General features: G+C 47.3%; 1 protein-coding gene across 1 annotated transcript in view; it reads left to right on the top strand.

Moving 5' to 3' along the window:
* The window catches only part of LOC119445158 (uncharacterized), a 40,970-nt gene that overhangs the window by 7,385 nt on the left and 12,654 nt on the right, over positions 1 to 20,931 (top strand). Inside the window, exons 6-10 of the mRNA XM_049664901.1 lie at positions 153 to 383; positions 2,378 to 2,501; positions 14,185 to 14,364; positions 14,809 to 14,966; positions 18,577 to 18,888. Coding sequence (XP_049520858.1) covers positions 153 to 383; positions 2,378 to 2,501; positions 14,185 to 14,364; positions 14,809 to 14,966; positions 18,577 to 18,888 — 1,005 coding nt within the window. The remainder of the gene's footprint in view (positions 1 to 152; positions 384 to 2,377; positions 2,502 to 14,184; positions 14,365 to 14,808; positions 14,967 to 18,576; positions 18,889 to 20,931) is intronic.

Genomic DNA, 20,931 nt, shown 5'->3' with positions numbered 1-20,931 from the left:
AGAGAAGAGCTCTTACGTGTTCGCAGGAAAAACGGGACCATCTCCTCCAGGCTGAGGACTCCCTTGTTCTCCCACTGTTGGTAGATTAGCAGCATATATTTTTGAATTTCTCGGAATGCCTGACGGGTCTGTGTATTGTGCTTCCATGGCAGGTGAGCCGGAACGACAACCCGGCGCTGAGCAGCATCGTGCAAGCTCTGCGCAAGATGCGCAGTGAAAGCAGCACTCGAGCGAACCTGGCTTACATTCCGCCTCTGCGACAGCTGATGCCCCAAAACGCGCAGCAGTACTACCGCTACCAGGGCTCCCTCACCACTCCGCCGTGCTCCGAGGCGGTCACCTGGACAGTGCTCAGGAGTCCGAGCGGAATCAGCGAAGCACAGGCATGTCGGTCAAGTTCAATTCGACGGATAGAGATGTCTGCTAAGGTTACCTGCTAAACTGACATTTGCTGGTACCGCGATCAGTTTCACTCGGTACTAAAAAATAGAAAAAAAAATTATTTGGCGCTGACGTGTGATGGGTTTTTAATAGACTTAGGCAAGCTTGTGTGGCCTTTTTTGCGCAGAAATTGCCCGATTTTTTCTGAGTTCAACATCTTTCGACATTTTTCGCTACATTTAGATTTGCTATCGGTGTTTCTAGACTAACTTGTGACATTTTATTGCGATAGCAATTATATGGACACTCAAAAGCAGATTTCTGCCGTCGGCGTCGCCGTCGCCGTCGGCGTCGCCGTCGCCGTCGCCGTCGCCGTCGCCGTCGCCGTGAGGTTCTGTATGACGTCATTTGGAGATGAAATCGTCGCCGCGCGCCGAACGCTGTATGTGCGAGTGAAAGGGCGCGAGGGGCGCGTCTTTCACGGGGAGTGAACGCACGGCGGAGAACAAACGCGCGTTCTGCGCCGTGCTCGCTTAAGGGCTGCAGAAGTAGGCGTCTCTTTTCTCCTTTACAATCACCATATATGTAGAGCAAACGCGCCTTCTTCGGACGCGCGAGAGGCCGTGGGGGAGGGGGAGGGAAGGGAGGCGACGTTTAGCTGCGGCACCAAGTGCCTATTTATATCAGAGGCTCCAGCAACTTGACATTTTTCTATACACCTAACAACCCGCCGTGGTTGCTCAGTGGCTACGGTGTTGGGCTGCTGAGCACGAGGTCGCGGGATCGAATCCCGGCCACGGCGGCCGCATTTCGATGGGGGCGAAATGCGAAAACACCCGTGTACTTTGATTTAGGTGCACGTTAAAGAACCCCAGGTGGTCGAAATCTCCGTAGTCACCCACTACGGCGTGCCTCATAATCAGATCGTGGTTTTGGCACGTAAAACCCCATAATTTAATTAATTTAATTTTAACCTTCAGTATGCTTTCGATAACTCTGTAATCCTCCTAGACACTGCCTGAAAACTTGTCGATGTTTTCTTAGAACTCACTGCATGCCTTTGACCGACTTGGGTTTCTTTAGAGAACGCAAATCATTTTTTCTCGTCACCTGAACAGCTAATACGACTAGATACAACTTCAAAGCATCTAAACCCCACCGTCCGCGTAAGTCGTAAAATCGTAGCCATTCGCTTTCTTTGCACCGGGTTCCGAAGGCTGCTCAGAAGCTATATGTAGAATAGAAATGTACTAAATGTGATGTGGAGTCTCGTGATATATAAATGTTCAGTCGTTATTAAGTAACGAAAAGTGGGAATGTAGGCCTCTTTAGAACTAGTTATTACGAAGTTCCAAAGACTACGAAATGAAAAGAGTAAAAAATTGAAAAAATTGAAAAAGCTAAATTATAAAAGAAGCACTTTTCACACTATAACACTTGTCACAAGCATGTGAACAGTGTCATCACCGACATCCTTTTGAGTCAACATATACGAGTATCATGCATATTTCATGATATCACTCTCATCTTACGGTAAGTTGAACTGGATAAAAATGTTCCTAAGTAAGCAAACGTGCTTGCTTGCGTGTTGTTCGAGTGGTAATTCAGTGCACTGTCGGGAATATGTCAAAAAACTACCATTTGGACCCACCACTCACTCACTCACTCACTCACTCACTCACTCACTCACTCACTCACTCACTCACTCACTCACTCACTCACTCACTCACTCACTCACTCACTCACTCACTCAATCAATCAATCAATCAATCAATCAATCAATCAATCAATCAATCAATCAATCAATCAATCAATCAATCAATCCGGTTGGTTCGGTCTGTTTGGTCCGGTGGGCCCAGTTGGTCGGTCCATTTGTGGGTCCATTCGTGGATCAAACACCGCTGCAAGGGAGCCACATTTGATGCAAACTGCCCTTCACAGCGGCTGTTAGCGTTGCCTCTCTGATATTTAAGCAACCTTCCTCTTCTTTTTCTAGCTGCAAGCCTTCCGTGACCTACAAGTCGCCCATGGTAATGGAAGCAGCACTGAAAACCTCGTCAACAACTTCCGTCCTATCAAACCCTTGAATGGCCGCTACGTCTTCAGGAACTTCCCATATTAGGACGCGCTAAGCTTAGGCGCACTGCTGTAGGCTACCGATTGGACGAGTTAGAAAAGCAGAGAGGTCGGCCTGAGCTAGCATGATCTGGCCTGGTACTCTGCATAGGGGAAAAAGCAAAGGGGACAAAAAAGAGTGACGATGAAGAGGACTCGAAGAAGGAATGCATATATACGCTGTAGTTTCTTTAAAGCCTTGCCTCTAGTCCGGTGATCTTCAAGTATTCCAGAGCAGCCCTTGTAGCTGTTGATGCTACTGTACGGTCACACATTGCGGACAAAATAGTACTTTCGGACAATATTTGCCTGCAGCCAATGCCTGTTGAGAATTGCGAGCGACCGCCACACGTTTGCGGCAACCGTGGTTTGGGGCCCGACGACGCAAGGGTAAGGGAGGAGCCGACGAACGGACGAGGGTCGGGGCGCTGGGCTAGCGGCCCGGCCAGCGCCTCGACCCGCAATCTGATCCGTGCCCCGTGTTTTGGGCGGGCCGCCTGCTGAGTGCGAATCGCCGGCGCCTCCGAGAGGGACGAAAGCGTCGGTGTGGCGTACTGGGGACTTGCATTTTGTGTTTTCTTCGCTATTCCTTTTCTCTTCCTTGCGATCTGTCTTTTGTACAATAAATATTCAGTCTTGAAGCGAACCCCGACGATTGAGCATCGTTCCTTCGAGGCTCCTGCGTGCGCGGCCTGCTACGCCACCGCCCGGAAAAGTCTCGCGTAGTTATAGTCGCATTTGCGAAGGACTTCCACAGTGTTCGTCCGTAGCCCCTTTTATTCCACAATGCCTGCTAGCCTCGAAGCAAGCGTCTCACACTGTGATGCGCAGCGAGGGCAGTCGCAAAACAGGTGTTGGAGAGTCTCAGACACTATAAAGCGAGCAAAGAACGACTTAGGCTCCATCACAGGATGCAAGTTGGCACGGTCAAGCAAAGAGGCCTGCTTCGCGAATAAATTTTCATCGCTGCAGTGATGCCAGTGGTTCTTCTATACGGCCTCTCCAGGAGGACAGCCCCGAACTGCCTGAAAAGCGTGACGCGCTGGTCAGGCACAGAAACCTTGAGCCTCGCAGCAGGTAAGTAGCTCCGTATCAGAAGCGCTTTCCGTATTGGAACTGTCACTTCGTCAAGTTAAACACGTATACGAGTGAAATAGAGCTACGTTTATATTACGACTCTACCATGCTCCCTACCATCACATACCACTCACACTAGTCTGTATGTGTCCAACAAAGTTTGATTAAAATACGTATCCGACTCGATGGCCTTCCTTGTCTTCCTATTTATTTGTATGTTTGAAACACCTGCTATAAATACACTGTGTGTGGGACCTTGTTGCGCAATACCAATTGGCTCTGATGATAATGGCGCCTTATCACTGCAGGCCACGTCCCTATCAGACTAAAGAAACGAATAGGAATTTGATTATTATTACTACTATTTGGTTTGAAAACATGTATATGTAATGAAGGAGTGACGTGACTCGCACACACGAGTAGCGTGTTGCATAATGCTCCCATTTAATAGACGTTTCACAAATATATACAAGCACAAGGACACAGTGTTGCCAACCTAAACACTGAAACCGAAAATGCAAGAACGATGTACAAGATACAACAGTATACTTGACAGGAAAGCGAGAGCGAGCAGCAGGCTGGCAACATCCTCCGGAATGGGACGAAAATTCAATGCCTCGAAATTTACACTCATTCGGAAGGGCACCAAATTTTCAGCAACGGTAGAACCTTGCAAAGGAAGTTTAATTTATAATGCCATTTTGACTTCCTCACGTGATTCTCGGGTAATCGCGAATAGTTCTTAATATTTTCTGATTTATTTTTCCTTTCTATTGCGATAGCCATTATATGGACACTCCAGGCCCATTTCTGCCGACGCCGGCGCCGTGAGGTTCCATATAGAGTTCACGGGCGATAAAATCGTCGCCGTGTGCCGTGTGCTCCGTGCGCGAGTGAAAGCGTGAGAGGGTTAGCTGGACGTCGCGGCTTAATCTCGCGTACGCAAGGGCGAGAAGCGGGAAGGAAGCGCGCCGTCTTCCAGTCGCTCGCAAAGCTTCGGAGTGAGGGTGGGGAGGGGCATTTTACTCCGCGCCGTACGAGCTACCGCTTGCGGCCACCGGTCAGCAAGGCTCCGGGGGGAGGGGAGGGAGGGGGAGGCCACGTACTACGCCGCGCACTGCCGCCCGGGCGGCTGTATCTTGAAAGCCTACTGCAGCGGGGGCAGAGTCTTACCCCCCTGCGTTGAGTTTTCATGGCTAAGTTCGCGTTGATGCGAGCGGCGGCACGAAGGTCAGTTCGCTCGCTGCTGCTGCCTCGTCTACTCACTACAGCGTTGTTTGTTTTGATTGCAGTGTTTTGACTACAGTGTTTTGACTACAGTGTTTTGACTACTCACTACAGTTTTTTGACAGCTAGTTGCCGCAGTCATCGAGTGAGATGTGTTCAAGCGTGCTTGTGCGCGCGTGACACCATGCTCGTTAATTTATTCAGTATGCCTATGTTTACAAGTTTATACGGCCGATAAAACTACTATCCTTACTTCGTATGGCTGTTTGCTAATTTGCTATCGCTATCGATGCTTCGCCTTTCGGGCGAAAAAGTGGCTTTTTTAAATTGTTGCTTGAGTAATGAGTTTGGCGTTATGGGAAAGCTGGTTCTGGCGTACCCTATCCTACCATGTTTCTACATCTGATTTAATAAGAAAAATGTGCCATTCGATAAAACAACAATAACAACCACAGCAAGACAACTAGAAAAGCAACAAAACTACAACACTACCAACGACAACGCTATAACGACAAAAGCAACAAAACGAAAAAGAGAACGACGACAAAGAACGACGACATGAAAGAAGTTCCTTCATCCACATTTTGCATTCAAAAGAAAAGGCGGCATATTTGAGCCGACTTTCCCAAAATACCAAATAGACCGCTTAGGCAAGGCCAAAAAAGAAAGAGAAAGTAAAGAAAACTGAAATATCAACTCGCACTTGACCCACGAAAACAACTTTGGGGGCTTCACCCATTACCCAGGAGGGGTGGGATTTCGCACATGTCATTTCGCGTGTATTCATACTTGCTGCATATATATTTGTACATAAAGTTGACTTTGTAAAACGAAACACGGCCAACAACATGGAGATATAAAAAGGAAAGAAAGAGAGAAGGTGAACGGCGGTAGTTTCTTTGGTAATCTTGTTCGAATACACGAATTATTTCACTTGCATATGAGTTATCAATCACACGCCTTATTTTCCTGTCTTTTTCGTTTCACTTAGAGTGCTTTGAAAGTCTATACAGAGAGAAGGGCAGAGGAAGTTCCTTTTTTTTTGCCCACGCATCTGCATCTAAATGATTGGTTGTGTATTCATTCATTCGTTTAGATGTAGAAGTATGGGAAGGTGGGCAATGTCACAGCCGGCTGTCCCAAAAATTCAAATTCGTTACTCAAAGAAAAATAAAAAGGGAGAAGAAATAAGAGAGAGAGAGAGATAAAACTTGTATTGTGTCCGGATGGGGTAAGGGAGAAGGAGGGCGAAGGAGAGTCACTCGTTCTTCCTCCTCAGGCGGCACTTAAGAAAAAAGAGAAGAGAATATCAAAAAGCACAATACACACACGCACGCATGCGCACAAGGATTACGACATCTACGGGCACCAGCATCAAAAGCACAGTTGAGTAACTATAGCATGGTCGCTCATTACATATGAGTGCAGGAGTCCACAGAAGTCTCTTCATATACACATAAGGACAACACTTCCACGAGGTCCGCTCGTTAAGAAAGAAGCACAATGTAGAAGGCAAAACATCCTGCTACTTAAATGCAGTCGATAAGATTAGTCTCCACTAAAAAATTGTGACGGGCAGTTACAGCGGGCCTTTGCTTATCAGGGCACGACCACGGTCCAAGCACTTTGCTTACTGTAAGAGGACGTCTGTCAAGGGTGTTCAAGCGGTCACGCAGGCGAAACCGATGTTGGTAATATTGGGTACATTCTAAGATATTCTTTATGATATTCTATGAAGTTCATTTATGAAATGCATAGAATTATGACCGCCTGTGTGGAGGTGCCTACAGGCTACTCTGTAACGTAAAATGATTGGCAATAGAAAGGATGAAATAAAGAAAGAAACACCAGGAAAGTATATAAATAAGAACTAAAAATAAACCTTTAAGATGAACAATAGGGAGAGCCAAATATAGGTGAAGATGAATGATTTCCCACACGTCTAAAGTCTATTTCAATTATTGTTCTTAGGCAACAACAACAAGAAAAACAATTATCGGCACTGCCCGATTCTCTGGCGAACTCTCTTAGTGGGTATGCGCCACAGCCTTCGGGGTCATCATCACCAACTACGACCAGCCTTCTCTTGCAAAAGAACAGCACGCAAGTATTGAAATGCCAAGCGCTCATGCAATATAACGTCAGCGTGGTGTTCTGTAAATGTGCCTATTCTCGGTCGCCAATTTTAAATATCCATTGTATTTTTCGCGTGATACTCTTTATATAAGAATATGAAAAAACTCGGCAAAAATCGACGCGAGGAGAGGTTTGCGAGACCAAAGGCAGCTCCTTTGTCACATGGGACGGTGTAGGCGTGAAAGAATGTTGACTTCGTCACCATGCCTTTGAGCATGCATTTGCAGATTTGGAGGATCTTGCAATGCGTTGAGTATACCACTGATCATATTTAATCCCTATAGGACACACCAGACAAGAGCGGCAGACTAGGACGCTCTGTCGTCTTTGCCTGGTGTGGCCTGTCGTGTCTTTAGCTTTTGCTCAGTTGTACTCGACACATTGCCAGATGAGCGAACACCAAACAGTCCAATATCTTGATGCATCGGCAATGCGTGTCACACGGCACAATTTTGATCGAGCTCCATCGGAGTCGAATTTCTCGACCGCGATTGTCTCCCTTCCGTAGCCTGTGCAAATAATCCACTTGTGACTGCGAAATTTAATCCCGATCGGCCTAGCTCACGTTCGAAAGTGCCCGTATGACAGGTGTATCAAGCAGGCCACTGACCGTGTCAAGGTCCTGCTTAGGAATCGTTACCATCGCGTGCATATACACTAAATTAGTCATTAGAATATGCAAAGTTTGTGTGTGCTTTCTAGGAAAAGTATGTCTGGAACCTTAAGTTAATACTTATGTTACTCAGTCGGCCTGTTTAATTTAACATTTTACCAGGATAGACAATGCATGCGTAGAGTTGTAAAAATGTTGGAAATGCGTAAGGGAACATCACCCGGCACAGCTAATGTGCCTTTACATACACGACGGAATTTTGGAAACTTTTCTAAACCACTGGCATTTAGCATGTATATTGAGATGCACGGGGCACGATATGTCAGTGGCTTAATCATAATTTTGCCGCCAGACTTCGAGCAAGGCTTACGCTAACTTTTGGTGCACCGGTATGTCGCCATGGACCACGATAAGCACCCGTAAAGCGCATTTCGTATTGCTCGAGGTGATGTCGCAGTCCGAAGTACGGCGTGAATGTACCGATTTGTCACACATTGCTACATACTCAATATATTATTATTATTATTATTATTATTATTATTATTATTATTATTATTATTATTATTATTATTATTATTATTATTATTATTATTATTATTATTATTATTATTATTATTATTATTATTATTATTATTATTATATTCAGCTATGCATTGAGGAAAAAGAAAAGCAGGTATTGTTGGAATAAGCAACGGGGAAAAGGTCACTTTGTCCATGCTGTTTCGGGCGCCTAACCACGGTGTCTAAACAAGAAATGCGTTTTTCACGTTTTTAAGATACCCAACGGGGAATAATCACACGTGACTTGTAAAAAGATTGTGTCACTGTGCTTTCTTCACGTGTCTCAGGAGGCTTCGCTCTTGAGAAATACCTGACACATTGCTTGCAAACTTGACCATTGCAGGCGTGGTCCTTCAGGAGGATTTAGGAGCCAGCTAAAATCTGGGAGATACGGGTATACCTTGCGACCAACTAGTTCGGGTGCTAACATATATCCCCACCCTTTTTTCCTCTTTTCCCATGTTCGCAGGTCGGTGCATCGCGGGCCTTGCTCTCCAGCCACTGTCGTTTTATTCTTATGCGCTCCTGCTTGTTACGAGCTGCATGCGTTGTCTATACTCGCGTTTCTCACAGTGCATTCGTCAAGCTTCCTCATACGATGGCATTTGGGACTCGTGACATGTGCATTTCGCAGCTTGGCGCGCAGTATTTTGCAAGGATTCTTCTCCACTTACTTTATTCATCTCTTATTATATATGCATCCCGCCAAGAAATAAATCGCGTTGATGACGCAAGCGCGGGTTCATTCGAATCAGTGACGGAGGGCAACAAGTGTTCAAATGAAAAGAATCGTTGCTGAATACAGCCCCTGTACCCTTTCTGACTAGCGTGAGCGTTTGACTCTTTTTTTTTTTTTTTCGCTCATACGTTTCTTCTCTCTGTGTTTCTCGTTACGCAGGGATGCAGCCTTGTTGGAGCTACAATAATGATGGTAAGTCTGCTTTACACAACAAGTACACCTCTTGTCGATTAGTTCAGTAGAATTTGAAAAGAAAAAGAAAGAAAGAAAGAAAGAAAGAAAGAAAGAAAGAAAGAAAGAAAGAAAGAAAGAAAGAAAGAAAGAAAGAAAGAAAGAAAGAAAGAAAGAAAGAACAAGGATGGGTGCAGGGGAACGAGCAAGAAAATAATTTGCGCGTTCTTTTTGGTAATAAATATACATTAAGGTCCTGTGTATCACGTCTTCGTACCCGTTTAAAACAGGATAGCCATATCTTTCAATATCATAAAATGATTTCAACCTAAGTTCTTTCAGACAGTCCCTGTTACAACGGTACACCTACGGTGCATCTAACTAAAAAAGTAGAAGATCAACAAGAAACTACACAAACATTGGGAGCTCAATTTATCAAACGTGCAACGCGATGACAGCGCTTGCTGTCTATTGCAGACGAGTTGCTTGTACAGGCTTTGTAGACTGTGGATTTCACCAACATTGCATCTTCTGAAAAATAAAAAAAATGAAATTCAAAAGTTCCCATACGCATCACCCCAATTTGCGGAATGAGGACTTTCATTCATTCATTCATAGGTGTTAAGGCAACGAAGGAACACACTGCCTATGAGAGAGGCCATGCTGTAGGGGAGGACTCGGAATTCATTTTGACCACACTCAAGGGGTGCTTGAACGCGCACGTCAATTTATTTACGCAATCAATATTTTATTTTGTTCCCATGTAAATGTGGCCGTCATGACGAGGAATCAAACGCACTACCTCCTGAACAGCAGCCGAAAGCACTGGCCACGGCCCGTCTAGGAAGACTTCGGAATGTGTCACGGAAGAAATACGATATCCCGGAGACAATTCGCTTTTATGTAGTGCAAAATTAGCGTACCAGGGGTTGTATCGAACTCGTGCGGAACTTGTAGGCGTTCGACAGAAGTCGAGGGCACGCGACTTCAGAGAGCTTTAAGCTTGGCAATAAACTTACAATTTAAGAAATGCCGGAATGGCTTAAGCGTAAACGTAAGCAGTAGCAATGGTGACGCCATCTGGTTAAAATGTAGCCTAACCAGATCATAAGCATACAATTTATTATTTCAGTGTCAGACTACGTGCCGCTCAGTTGCTGGTATAAAGACATCGGCAAAAGCATAGTTATGAATGCATAGTGGCCCTTGTTTAATGATTGTCTGAGAACAACACACACACACGAAAAGTTCTAACACTTCGTGGCTTAACAAACGGCCACAAGATACCACTTCCAGCTCTGCTGAAAACAAATAACAGATATCGCAAGAAACATAGAGAAGAAAGTGGGAGCGTTTCCTACTACAGTCTGGGAATAAAAGGAACTGGTAGACGTTATGCAGCGGGAGATAAGAAAGACAAGGCAGAAAAATTGTTGGATTAGAAAAAGGCAACCACGTAAGTGGTGAAACAAAGAAATATAACAAGCTATAGAATAGAAGAGATCAAGCAGGCATCTAAGGATCACTCGAGAAGACAAAAAGAGCACCGATTGGGAAAGCAAATTAGTGGACATCTATACGAAGTAAGGATAGTAGTTTTATCGGCCGCATAAACTGGTAAACATAGGCATACTAACTAAATTAACAAGCATGGTGTCACGTGCGCACAAGTAAACATGAACGCATATCACTCGATGACCGCGGACACTCACTGTCAAAACGCTGTAGTGAGCAAGCGCGGCTGCACCAGCGTGGGATCTGACCTTCGTGCCGGCGCTCGCATCAACGCGAACTATATACGCCGCGAGAGACCACAGCGTCAAGATACGGCCGCCCAAGTGGGCGCGCGCGGCGTGGAACACCCGGTGTTCCACAGTGTTCCACAGTGGAACACCGTGGAACACTGTGTTCCGTGGAACACTGTGGAACACCGTGGAACCACGGTGTTCCACAGTGTTCTATGGAAGGGGGAAGAGGGAACTGCGTTCCCTCTTCCCCCTTTCATAGAACACTGTGGCCAACGGTTTAAAGGAAAGAAAACGCTGTCCCCAACAGTCGGCAGACCAAAATTGGTGTCGTTTCAGCCGAGTTTGAATGAGCCTTAGCGGACAACGTCGCCGACACCCACACCGGAGTTTCTGCGACCCGGGGCCCCTAACGCTATCGCGTTGAAATACCACTGCCACCGCTCCTTACGTCGCAGCTTTCTTGTTGCATTCCGTTATTCTACGCCATGTCCTACCTCGCGTGATCATGAGTGACTGCGGTAGGCAGTTCATCGCTTGGTGGCAGCGGCGCTTGCTCGAATATGCCTGGGATATCCTTATAGTTGCTAATCAGTGTTGCAATATTACTAAAATCCCACATTGAAAAGCCTCGGCTGTGCGTCGCGTGCCCGTTTTTCGCATTTTATTGCGATAGCAAATAAATGGAAACTCCAAAGCAGATTTCTGCCGTCGGCGTCGCCGTCGTCGTCGTCGCTGCCGTCACCGTGAGGTTCCGTATGACGTCAACGGCGATGAAATCGTCGCCGCGCTCTGGACGCTGTATGTGCGAGTGAAAGGGCGCGAGGGACGCGCGCTTTCACGGGGAGTGAACGCACGGCGAAGAACAAACGCGCGTTCCGCGCCGTGCTCCCTTAAGGGCTGCAGAAGTAGGCGTCTCTTTCCTCCTTTACAATCACCATATATGTAGAACAAACGCGCCTTCTTCCGACGCGCGAAAGGCCGTGGCGGGGATTGGAATGGAGGCGACGTTTAGCTGCGGCACCAAGTGCCTATTTATATCAGACGCTCCGGCAACAGTCACCAACGCCGCACACATTTCATGCGAACGCGGGCAAAACGCCGACGGCGTCGACAACAGTTCTGCGTGTTGCCGATGCTGCTGCATGTCGAAGGTTATACACCTGATAAAGCTACTATCATTACTCCGTATAGCTCTCTACAAATTTGCTATCGCAATTGATGCTTCGCCTTTCAGGTGAAACTGCGACAACTTTTTTTTTTCAATCGTGAGAGCTTGCTTTTTGAGACGCTGTGTTAGAAAGCTCTGCCTTCGAAGTTGGCCCACATTTTGCGTCTGATGAATACAGACAAAGTGGGCAAACAAAATAAAAAAACAAAACAAATAAGCGCTTTGTACGAGTCCCTAACGCAAAAATGAAAACGTAATGGTTCGACGGTGATTGCCGGTAGCGGTTGGCTGACCTTTATTTTAGTTTGTATTAACGATAGGCGGTACATGTTTTTTATTTACAAATGAAATTTAGAGAAAAGGTTTGTGTAAGGTGGACCACTGCACATGGCCGCATAAGTCGTTTTGCAAAATATTAAGATTTAAAAATATATATATGGAAAATAATCCACGTAAGTAACTTGAGAAACTATGTAGGGCATACAAAGAGCTGTCTCGCGGCCCTGCCGTAGCGATTGCCTCCAAAGACCGTAATGTTCAAGTATACAGAAGTTCTATAAAGTGTCTTTCCATTTTATGTACAACGGTTTCTGCGTACAATATATATTTATCTTTGTTTTAATGTAAGCGTACGCATTCTGTGGCGAGTACCCCAGCAAAAACTGTCCGTCACGCTATGCCTTGTATTTGCACAAAAAGTGCGTAATTTGCGAAGACGTCCAATCGCCATCATAGTGTAAATGTACAGGGTCGTCCACATCTAAGGTGAACACCACCTACCTCATTACTATTCTAACCGGTAAAACTACAGCGTTTATTCGACTTCACGAGTGAAATGTTCGTTATACGATGTGTAATCATGGTGTCGATAAACAAAATAATGATTTTTCGAATTATGCGCTGAACATCAGCTTCTATGATGTCTTGAATACTAATAAGATGTTTACCCTAGATGTGGACAACCCTGTACATGATTGGCAGCTTTATAAACGATCAGGAATTATTGAAAGAAAAACGTCCGCCTCTCTTCTACCCTGTCAAAATGGATGTACAGCGAAGTTGGTGCGGACGTTACTCAAGCACCACCACCACAAGCGACGCCCTGCGTCACGTGCGCAGAAGTGCAGCATACGTCATTCTTCTAGGCCGTCCGCCAACGCAAGTGTCTTATTGAACAAAATTAATGTTGAAAAGTAAGCTGCGTCAGGAAATCCACAAAGTGTGACTTACCCACAAGCTGCAGACTTGATGGCTTCGGATTTTAATACGAATATACGCGAAAACATAATTCTGTTGGTTAGAAAAAGCTTATTTCGACCAAAGGCGAAACGAACAACTTTTGAAAGACGCTTTAGCTTCGCTTCCAAGAGAGGATTGCGATAGCATTCAAAGCTCCCTGACTGCTTCTCACGTTTCCCGGCAACTGCAGCTTATGTAACCGCAATGGTTACCGGGAAATGCTGGCGGCGAACCCTATTGACGAAGGCCAGCTGTCTGGTAGAAACGCGGCCTCTTGCGTGGGCCGATCCCGGAGCTCGTGCACAGCCACGCGAAAAGAATTACAACATTTTCAGGTTTCTGTTATTCTTTCGCACACTTAATGTTGCAGTTTGAGAAGGTTTAAAATAAAATGCATGCGCTGTAGGTGTTTTGTTTCATGACATTTTTTTTGTGGTCTGCCCTTCTCAAAATTCCAAGGAATAACTTTGTCAAGAATGTAAGACAAGGTATGAGCAACTTTAGCGATAGAATGGTGTGGCAATACAACCCGCATATAGCGCGTGTCATATAGGAAGGCGTGACATATACATCTACCTAAATATAATTTTTCTCTAACGCACAACGCCGCCGACTCCGGATTTTCTGCGGTGCCGGGCCCCAACGCTATGGCGTTAAAAATGCTAGAATGAAAAGCTATGGTATCCCTGATTAACTCAAGCACAGGATATGTGACTATTTGTCACCGCCCGTTTCAAAGGGGAAGCCAATAAATCATCATCACCATCACCGTAAGGCCCCTAGATTTGTTCACCTAGAGAGACCTTATGCTGCCTCCAGCCGCGTCTTCGGCGCTTAGGAGAAATTCCTCACGATGACATACATCAATGTTGCTAAAGTTTATAGATTACCCACCTCGCCCCAGATAAGGGTGCCGCTACGTCATACGTATTCGGATAGGTTGAAGCGCTCTTCCCAATCCTTTCCTTCGAAACTTTTTCGACGCTTCTATAGTTACGATTTGCCGCAGGTACGTGGTCGTGGCCCCAGTACCACTGCATAGCCAACAACTCGTGCGGCGGGACGGAGCAGTCGCCGGTGAACATCGAGACGTTCAGTGTGCTGCACGACATCGCCATGAAGGCGCTCGAGTTCGTGGGTCACGACGTGCCGTTCGACAACTTCACAGTCAACAACGACGGCCTTTCTCGTGAGTAGTCGTCGCGTACGCGAGACATGCTCTTGGCTGCTGCAAGCTTTCCAGGGCTCTCTGTCCTGTGCCTTTGCAGGAATACATGCGATTGGACATGTTGGTAATAGAACGAACGAACGAACGAACGAACGAACGAACGAACGAACGAACGAACGAACGAACGAACGAACGAACGAACGAACGAACGAACGAACGAACGAACGAACGAACGAACGAACGAACGAACGAACGAACGAACGAACGAACGAACGAACGAACGAACGAACGAACGAACGAACGAGCAAAACAAAACAAAACAAAGCAAAACAAAACAAAACAAAGCTAACACAGCACTTTGTGCACAAATATTGCATTGATCCTATTCAGTTGATATTTCTCTTCGCGTTAATTTTGCCTCAAGACAAGTACGCGTGACTGTGGGTGGTTGCTGTGGCGTTGCAGTGACCCTCAAGGCGTCACCACCAGACGCGACGACGAGGACGGTGCGGGGCGGTCGGCTGCCGGGCACGTTCGTGTTCCAGTACGCGCTCTTCCACTGGGGATCCAGCTTGCGCCAGGGCTCCGAGCACCTTCTCGACGGTATCGCCTACCCCATGGAGGTATTCGGTAACACGCGCGTACAAATGCTGCATTCGCGGAGAACTGTTTTGCAGCTTTATTTTACTGCCGATAACTAGTTAGAGGAAATATTGAAGGGAAGCTTTTAGAGGAATCATGCGAGAGAAAAAAAGGTAACTATAGCAACTGTACGAAGCAGAATTTTGATTTAGGACCTCCATCTTCGACAGCGCCACTTAAGACAGGAACAAGCAAGAGAGCACAGGCATGCTTTCTTTCGCTTGTATAACCTTGTGTTTCAGTGTATTAAATTGAATTGGTAATGAGCACGTGCCCTGTGTTCCTTTCCTTGTCTCTGTCTTAATTGGTGCTCTTGAGGATGAATACGTTGCCACCTTGCCCAATTTGCAATGTTAATAAAATGAAGAAACTCGAATGTATTGCGAAACTTGTGCAAAATAAGTAAGTTTAAGGAAAAAAATGGTAGCACGAGTTTACAATTGCCTAAGGCTGCATCAAAGAAGTTACAGTGACGTTTCACTTCGTGAACGCGGGTGACTGCGCAAGCGTATGTGTACTATAGCGCACACGAAGCTACCGGCCCTCGTTAATTGCGCCTAAATGCCTACACTGTCCGCATCGCAGATCGTATTCAAGGCAGGGCTCGCGCGGCCGCGCCATAAGAAGCAGCCGCCCAAGTAATACGCTCCCTCCCTCCCCCCCTCCCCCCTGTTGTTAGACGGTGCGCTTCCATCCCGATATCCTCCCTTGCGCGCGCGAGATTGAGTCGCCATTGCCGGCTTACCGTCGCACACTTTCACTCGCGCTCGCAGCGTACGGCGCGCGAGGACGATGTTATCACGAGACGAACCCGGTACGTTCGTATCGCAAACAAAACTCGTAGCCGCCGCCAGAGCAGGTCAACCCAGCGTGCCTCCGCCTACCTACCTCCTCCGCAACGCTTCGCCTCCTTTCTCCTTCCGCCCTTCGCTCAACGTTGCCTAGACTTTCCTGTGGCGTTGGTGGCGTTGCTTTGCCGCGCGCCCCGAGCGCTCCTTCGTACTTCCCCGGCGCGCGGTTCCCTTCACCTCCAGGAGCCTTCCTCATCCGCTTCCTTCGCGGGTTCGAACCGAGGAGGTTTCAACCTCCTTGGTTCGAACAGACATTCGCCGATTGCGCTAGCTGGCCACTTACGCTTGCGCGTAAAAGCATATATCGCAGACCTTTAAACTGCATCTATTAGAGCATCTTAAGAGTTAAATACGATATATGGGTTTACAAGCTATGTGATGATGATGTATGGGGTTTTATGGCGCAAGGGCCAGATATGGCCAAAGAGCGCCATACAAGCTATGTGAAACTGTTATAATACAAACAAGGGCTTTGCGAAAGCCCATCTCACAAATTAGGAGAATACTTCAGGGTGGTGTGTACTACATCTATCTTGTCCGCTTTATACATAGTATTTGTGCAGTTTATGACATTGCGATATTGCATTATCACAATTTGATTCTTCAGTATTTCGTGATATATTTCGAAAATTTATAACAGAAATTGAAAATTTTTGTCATCAATGATTAGATTTTACATTCTCATTTTGTTCAACAAAATCGGTGGTGTGGTCGCCGCGAAAAAAAGACAAACATTTCTTCGTTTTCATGTAATTAGATAAGCTAAAGCTTCCGTTTAGAATAAGCTGTCTTTGTAAATTATGCTTATATGGATTAGCAACACGGCCAGTATTACAGCGAGAGGAGGCTTGGACGAAATGAGGGGGGACGTAAACACGGAAGATGGCCGCCGTACGCGCCGCTCTCGATTTTCTGTGCGAGCTCGTTGTGACGTCGAAGGCTTTGAGAGTCTTTGTCAAAGTCCAGTTTAACTCTTACTAGGTCGAAAGGAACAAATTGCAATTCCTAAATAGCCAAAGACTCAGCCTAGCAGGTTTGAATAGCTTTTCCCCTCTACCAAAACGGCCTTAAGACGATAAAACTACTATAAAATCCGTGACATAACACTGACTCATCGGTGCTCCGGTTTCGGAGCGAAATTCAAGAAGTAGCTTGGCCATTTATTTGTCCCTTATTATAACCTGCACATCTCCACAGAATCAATGAATAGGGGACATTAAACGCATAGCTAACAGCTCTAAGCCAGTTTAGTGCTGTTGCCACTTTGCATCTCTTAATAGACCGGTCGCGGCTCCCGAGTCTTTCGGTGGGTGGATCGGGCTGTCAGCGCACGAAGAATCATTTTATGAAGACTTCTACATTTGTAATCGGTTGGTCTTAAGATAGTGTCTTGACCTCGTGGCAGTGGTCACGGCTCTTAGTGGAAGACGCAAACATGTAAGTGAAGCCTTGAAAAGCCGTTTCATGAATTGCTTGCGTGCATGCGTGAATGCGTGCTCCAACGCATTTCAAGCGCAGCGGTGACGGTCTGAAGTTATATCCACTCGATCGCCACTTGGCCTGAGCATAAAGTTATTGCGGCCATTGTATGACGGTGTTGTTGCTATTTCCTTTTTTTTCAGTCACAGCTGGTTTATACGAACGAGAAATACAGCGTCGTAGATGCGACCAAGGAAAAGGACGGTGTTGCCATTATTGCTACGTTATACAGGGTGAGCGATTTTCTCCCGCACCTTAGTTTTCTGTGTATTGCACTGCATACTGGTATGCGTTTTGTAACTACAATCTGCTGCTTCTCTCTCAAAAAAAAAAAAAAAAAACTGCCGCAGTTTCGCCCGAAAGGCGCAGCATCGTTTGCGATAGCAAATTAGTGGACAGCTAAATGAAGTAAGGATAGTAGTTTTATCGGCCGTATAAACTTGTAAACATAGGCATACTAATTAAATTAATAAGCATGGTGTCACGCGCGCACAAGCAAACGTGAACCGCGGAAACTCGCTGTCGAAACGCTGGAGTGAGTAAGCGCGACTGCGGCAGCGAGCGAATTGGCCTTCGTGCTGCCGCTCGCATTACCGCGAACTAAGCCGCAAAAGCACAGTGCCGGACGCCCTTGGACTTTATAGAAAATCTCACGGTGACTGCGACAGCCGAAATGCTTCTGCAGTGTCCATATAGTTGCTCTCGCAATAAAATAAAGAACGAATAGCTGCTAATCAATGCTTGATCATTCCACTCACATGGTGTCGCACGCGGTGTACGATTAACCGAATCGGTGACCGTCGGAATGACTTGAGTTACGCGGACTACGACGGGTGGATTGACTCGCTCGACCTGATTGACGAAATTAATGTAAACGTTGTCGCGTCGGCCTCGGCCATCCGGACTCGACCAGCTCGCGTCGAGTTGATGAAAAAAAAAAAAAGCTCTGGAGTATTACATGCCATAACCACAATATGATTATGAGGAACACCGTAGCGGGAAACTCGTTATTTATTTCGAACACTTGAAGTTCTTTAACGTGCACTCAAATATAAGTACACGACTATTATTGCATGCGTCCGCCGCGGGCAGGTACCGAACATGCGACTCTGCGCTCAGCGGCGCGACGCCATAGCCACTAAGCTGCTGCAGTGGGTCCGCTCATGCAAACGAAGCTGCAGCCTCCAGTGGCACGGATAATCGCGTTCGTTTCCCGTTTGATATCACTCGTCCACCGCTAACACAGCCGTCCTCGACGTAGGCTTCGTTCGTTGACTTCGAGTCGGTGAAGGCGATGCGGACCATCCTGGCTGCGGCGCTGAACTCCAGCGCCCCGAGCAAACGTCGTCGACGCCGCCTTCTTCCTTGGATGGTGCGCCGCCTCAAGGGCAGTGGCAGCAGCGCATCAGGGGACTCGGACAAGGACGTGCCTCGGCTGACGCTGGTCAGCCTGATGCCACCTGTGAGCCGAGACGAGTTCTACACGTACCGTGGCTCGCTCACCATGCCTCCGTGCACGGAATCCGTCAGCTGGACCGTCTTCAACAGGCAGGCATTCATCTCTGAGTCACTGGTGAGGTTTCTGCGTGAGCCCAGAAACGTTCGTTTCGCCAGTACTTCTGCTTTGTCGTTGTAGATAAAGGAACAAGCGCTATGAAATCCATCGGTCGTACAACAAAGACCGAACTCGTTGTACGTGCACATAAATGTATTGTCCTTTGGTCTATACATGTGATGCACTATATTCACTATGCACGTGCTGCAGTATATTCAGTGTGCACGCGGTGGCTGCGTGGAGAACTAAATGCATGCGGGCACGGCCCCCGAGACCGCGGGAAGCCCGAGCGTAACCTTGAAGGTCATTGCATGAGCTGGAATCTTGTATTCAGACGTGTAGCGAGGCAGTAGGTCATCATGACAGCGGCTGAGTGTTCCGCCGCATGTAACAGAGGCAAGGGTGGCGACCGCTATCTGCACTAGCATCGTCCATTGATTGAAGGAAGCGAAGCACCATCTGATGTTCATAACACGAGCACCCGCTTGCAACAGCTCAAACAGACGGCAGAATACGTTGTCAAATGTTGGTGGCAACACACAATGGTTTCGATGGCAACGTACCACTTATGGTAGAGGACAAGCTGCGTGTTTGAGAACCCTGGTCCGCATGGGCGAACTTGAGAGTGGAGTAGTTTATGTGCGACAAGTGCTACATCACTCAGAGACATAAAGGTGCAGCCCCGTCACCTAACTCGGGCAAGGATGAGACGAATCTAGCGGCCTCCTTAGGAGATGCGGAGGACTGTAAAAAAGGCAGTGTATGGGGATGTTGTAAGATGCCAGGGTTCCAGCTATATAGGACTTTCAATACACTGTCGCCGGAAAACTCTAGCTACTACCCCTGCACGGAAAACCAGACAAATCGCTCATGACCTTTTCAGGTTATGTCCTATGGTGGCCGTAAACCTGTAATTTCTTTCGCTTACCTACACAGCTGCCATCGCTTTTGCCTCATCGCGACAGTCGGCATGTATTGTGGAACGTGTACATTCCCGAGGCCAGCTATCGCAATCTGCGAGCTGTACGAATGGTTTGTTCTCAATCTTGCGGTGCAAATCAGGCGACGTACGATGTGTTCCTTTAGATGAGATGCAGTTTCCTGCTTGTGTTTCTCCATACACGTTATACTATTAGTTTTATTGCGATAGCAATTATATGGACACTCCAAGAGGATTTCTGCTGTCGTCGTCGCCGTGAGGTTCCGTAATAGGTCCAAGGGCGATAAAATCGTTGCCGCGCGCCGTATGTGCGAGTGAAAGCACTCGAGGGACGCGAGCTTTCACGGAGAGCGAACGCTCGGCGGAGAGCAAACGCGACCGTTGCGCGAGAGGCCGTGGGGGAATGGGAGGGAGGGAGGGGGGGCGACGTCGTGCTGCGGCACCAACGGCGCAAGGGGAACTGGTGACTCAGTCTCGCACGCGAAAGGATGAAAGCGGGAAGGCGACGCGAGAGGGAGGCCAGTGCGTTTTCAACACTTCCCGCAACTGCGCACTTGTACTTTATGCGGCTGCGGCCAGTGAACCGCACCGTATTAGAGTGACCTAGAATAATAGGTGAGTGTCCAAAGCGGCGGCTGCGGCGACAGCCTTTTTCTGGGAACTGCCACGCCGCGCCGCTGCTGCTCCGGACCCGTGGTCTTTTCGCACTCGCGAAGCGCATAGAAAGCGAGGTTAGTCTGCTACGCGCTGTAGTTTTTTGCGTTCAGTTTCCATGCAAAGCACTTAAAATCTATTTAACTTCAATAGTGTGGTGCTGCATGGAGATTACCCATCCTTGAGCGTTGTCTTTGTGCTTGGGCAGCAAGAGAATGCAAAAAAGTCACAGGCCTGCGTGGCATACGCAGCAGAGTCACAGCGTAAGCTGGCGGATCGGCTCAAGAGTAGCTCCAATTTGGGCACCACGCACAACAGGGTCTTCGCGGCAGTCTGTTCGCCTCGTTTCGACGAGATCTGAACTGTCCGCCCGGCGTCGACGGCGAGCTGCGGCTTGTAATGCTCTCTGCACAGCAGTCTGCTGAGCCCGACCAAGCCTTACAACTGCAACTTACATGTCGGGCACG

Source organism: Dermacentor silvarum, chromosome 3 (assembly GCF_013339745.2).
Source record: "Dermacentor silvarum isolate Dsil-2018 chromosome 3, BIME_Dsil_1.4, whole genome shotgun sequence".
In the NCBI taxonomy this organism is placed as follows: Eukaryota; Metazoa; Arthropoda; class Arachnida; order Ixodida; family Ixodidae; genus Dermacentor; species Dermacentor silvarum.
This window is presented reverse-complemented; position numbering and strand designations above follow the sequence as displayed.